Source organism: Etheostoma spectabile, unplaced genomic scaffold (assembly GCF_008692095.1).
Source record: "Etheostoma spectabile isolate EspeVRDwgs_2016 unplaced genomic scaffold, UIUC_Espe_1.0 scaffold378, whole genome shotgun sequence".
In the NCBI taxonomy this organism is placed as follows: domain Eukaryota; kingdom Metazoa; phylum Chordata; class Actinopteri; order Perciformes; family Percidae; genus Etheostoma; species Etheostoma spectabile.
The window spans coordinates 673,077-673,399 of record NW_022605595.1 but is presented as its reverse complement, the minus strand read 5'-3'; the positions used below and the strand labels follow the sequence as shown (position 1 = coordinate 673,399).

Genomic DNA, 323 nt, shown 5'->3' with positions numbered 1-323 from the left:
CACTCCTGTCCTTGTGAAGAGTGAAGATGATAAGGAGGAAGCTCAGTCCTCACAGCTTCATCAAAAACAAACTCAACACATGGAAACAGAAGCTGATGGAGAGGACTGTGGAGGACCAGAACCACCCAGGAACTCAGATCCACTTTTACAACAAGAAACTCAAGAAGAGGTTGGAAACTCTTCTGAATTTGAGACTGATGACAGTTCTGATTGGAAGGAGACCAGAGAACCTCAGTCAGCTTCAAACTCTCTGGAACATGATTCAAGACGTAAGAAAACATGCAGCTGCTCTGAGTGTGGGAGGAGATTTGACCGTAACTATA

At 44.6% G+C, this 323-nt stretch overlaps 2 protein-coding genes across 2 annotated transcripts in view; one reads left to right on the top strand and one right to left on the bottom strand.

The window, feature by feature from the left end:
- Positions 1 to 323, bottom strand: part of LOC116686444 (oocyte zinc finger protein XlCOF7.1-like) — a 588,898-nt gene that overhangs the window by 58,671 nt on the left and 529,904 nt on the right. The gene's annotated exons all lie outside the window — the stretch shown is intronic.
- The window catches only part of LOC116686445 (RE1-silencing transcription factor), a 47,904-nt gene that overhangs the window by 33,069 nt on the left and 14,512 nt on the right, over positions 1 to 323 (top strand). The window contains exon 7 of the mRNA XM_032511459.1: positions 1 to 269. This exon is cut by the window's left edge and continues 189 nt beyond it. Within this exon, the coding sequence (XP_032367350.1) occupies positions 1 to 269 (269 nt within the window). The remainder of the gene's footprint in view (positions 270 to 323) is intronic.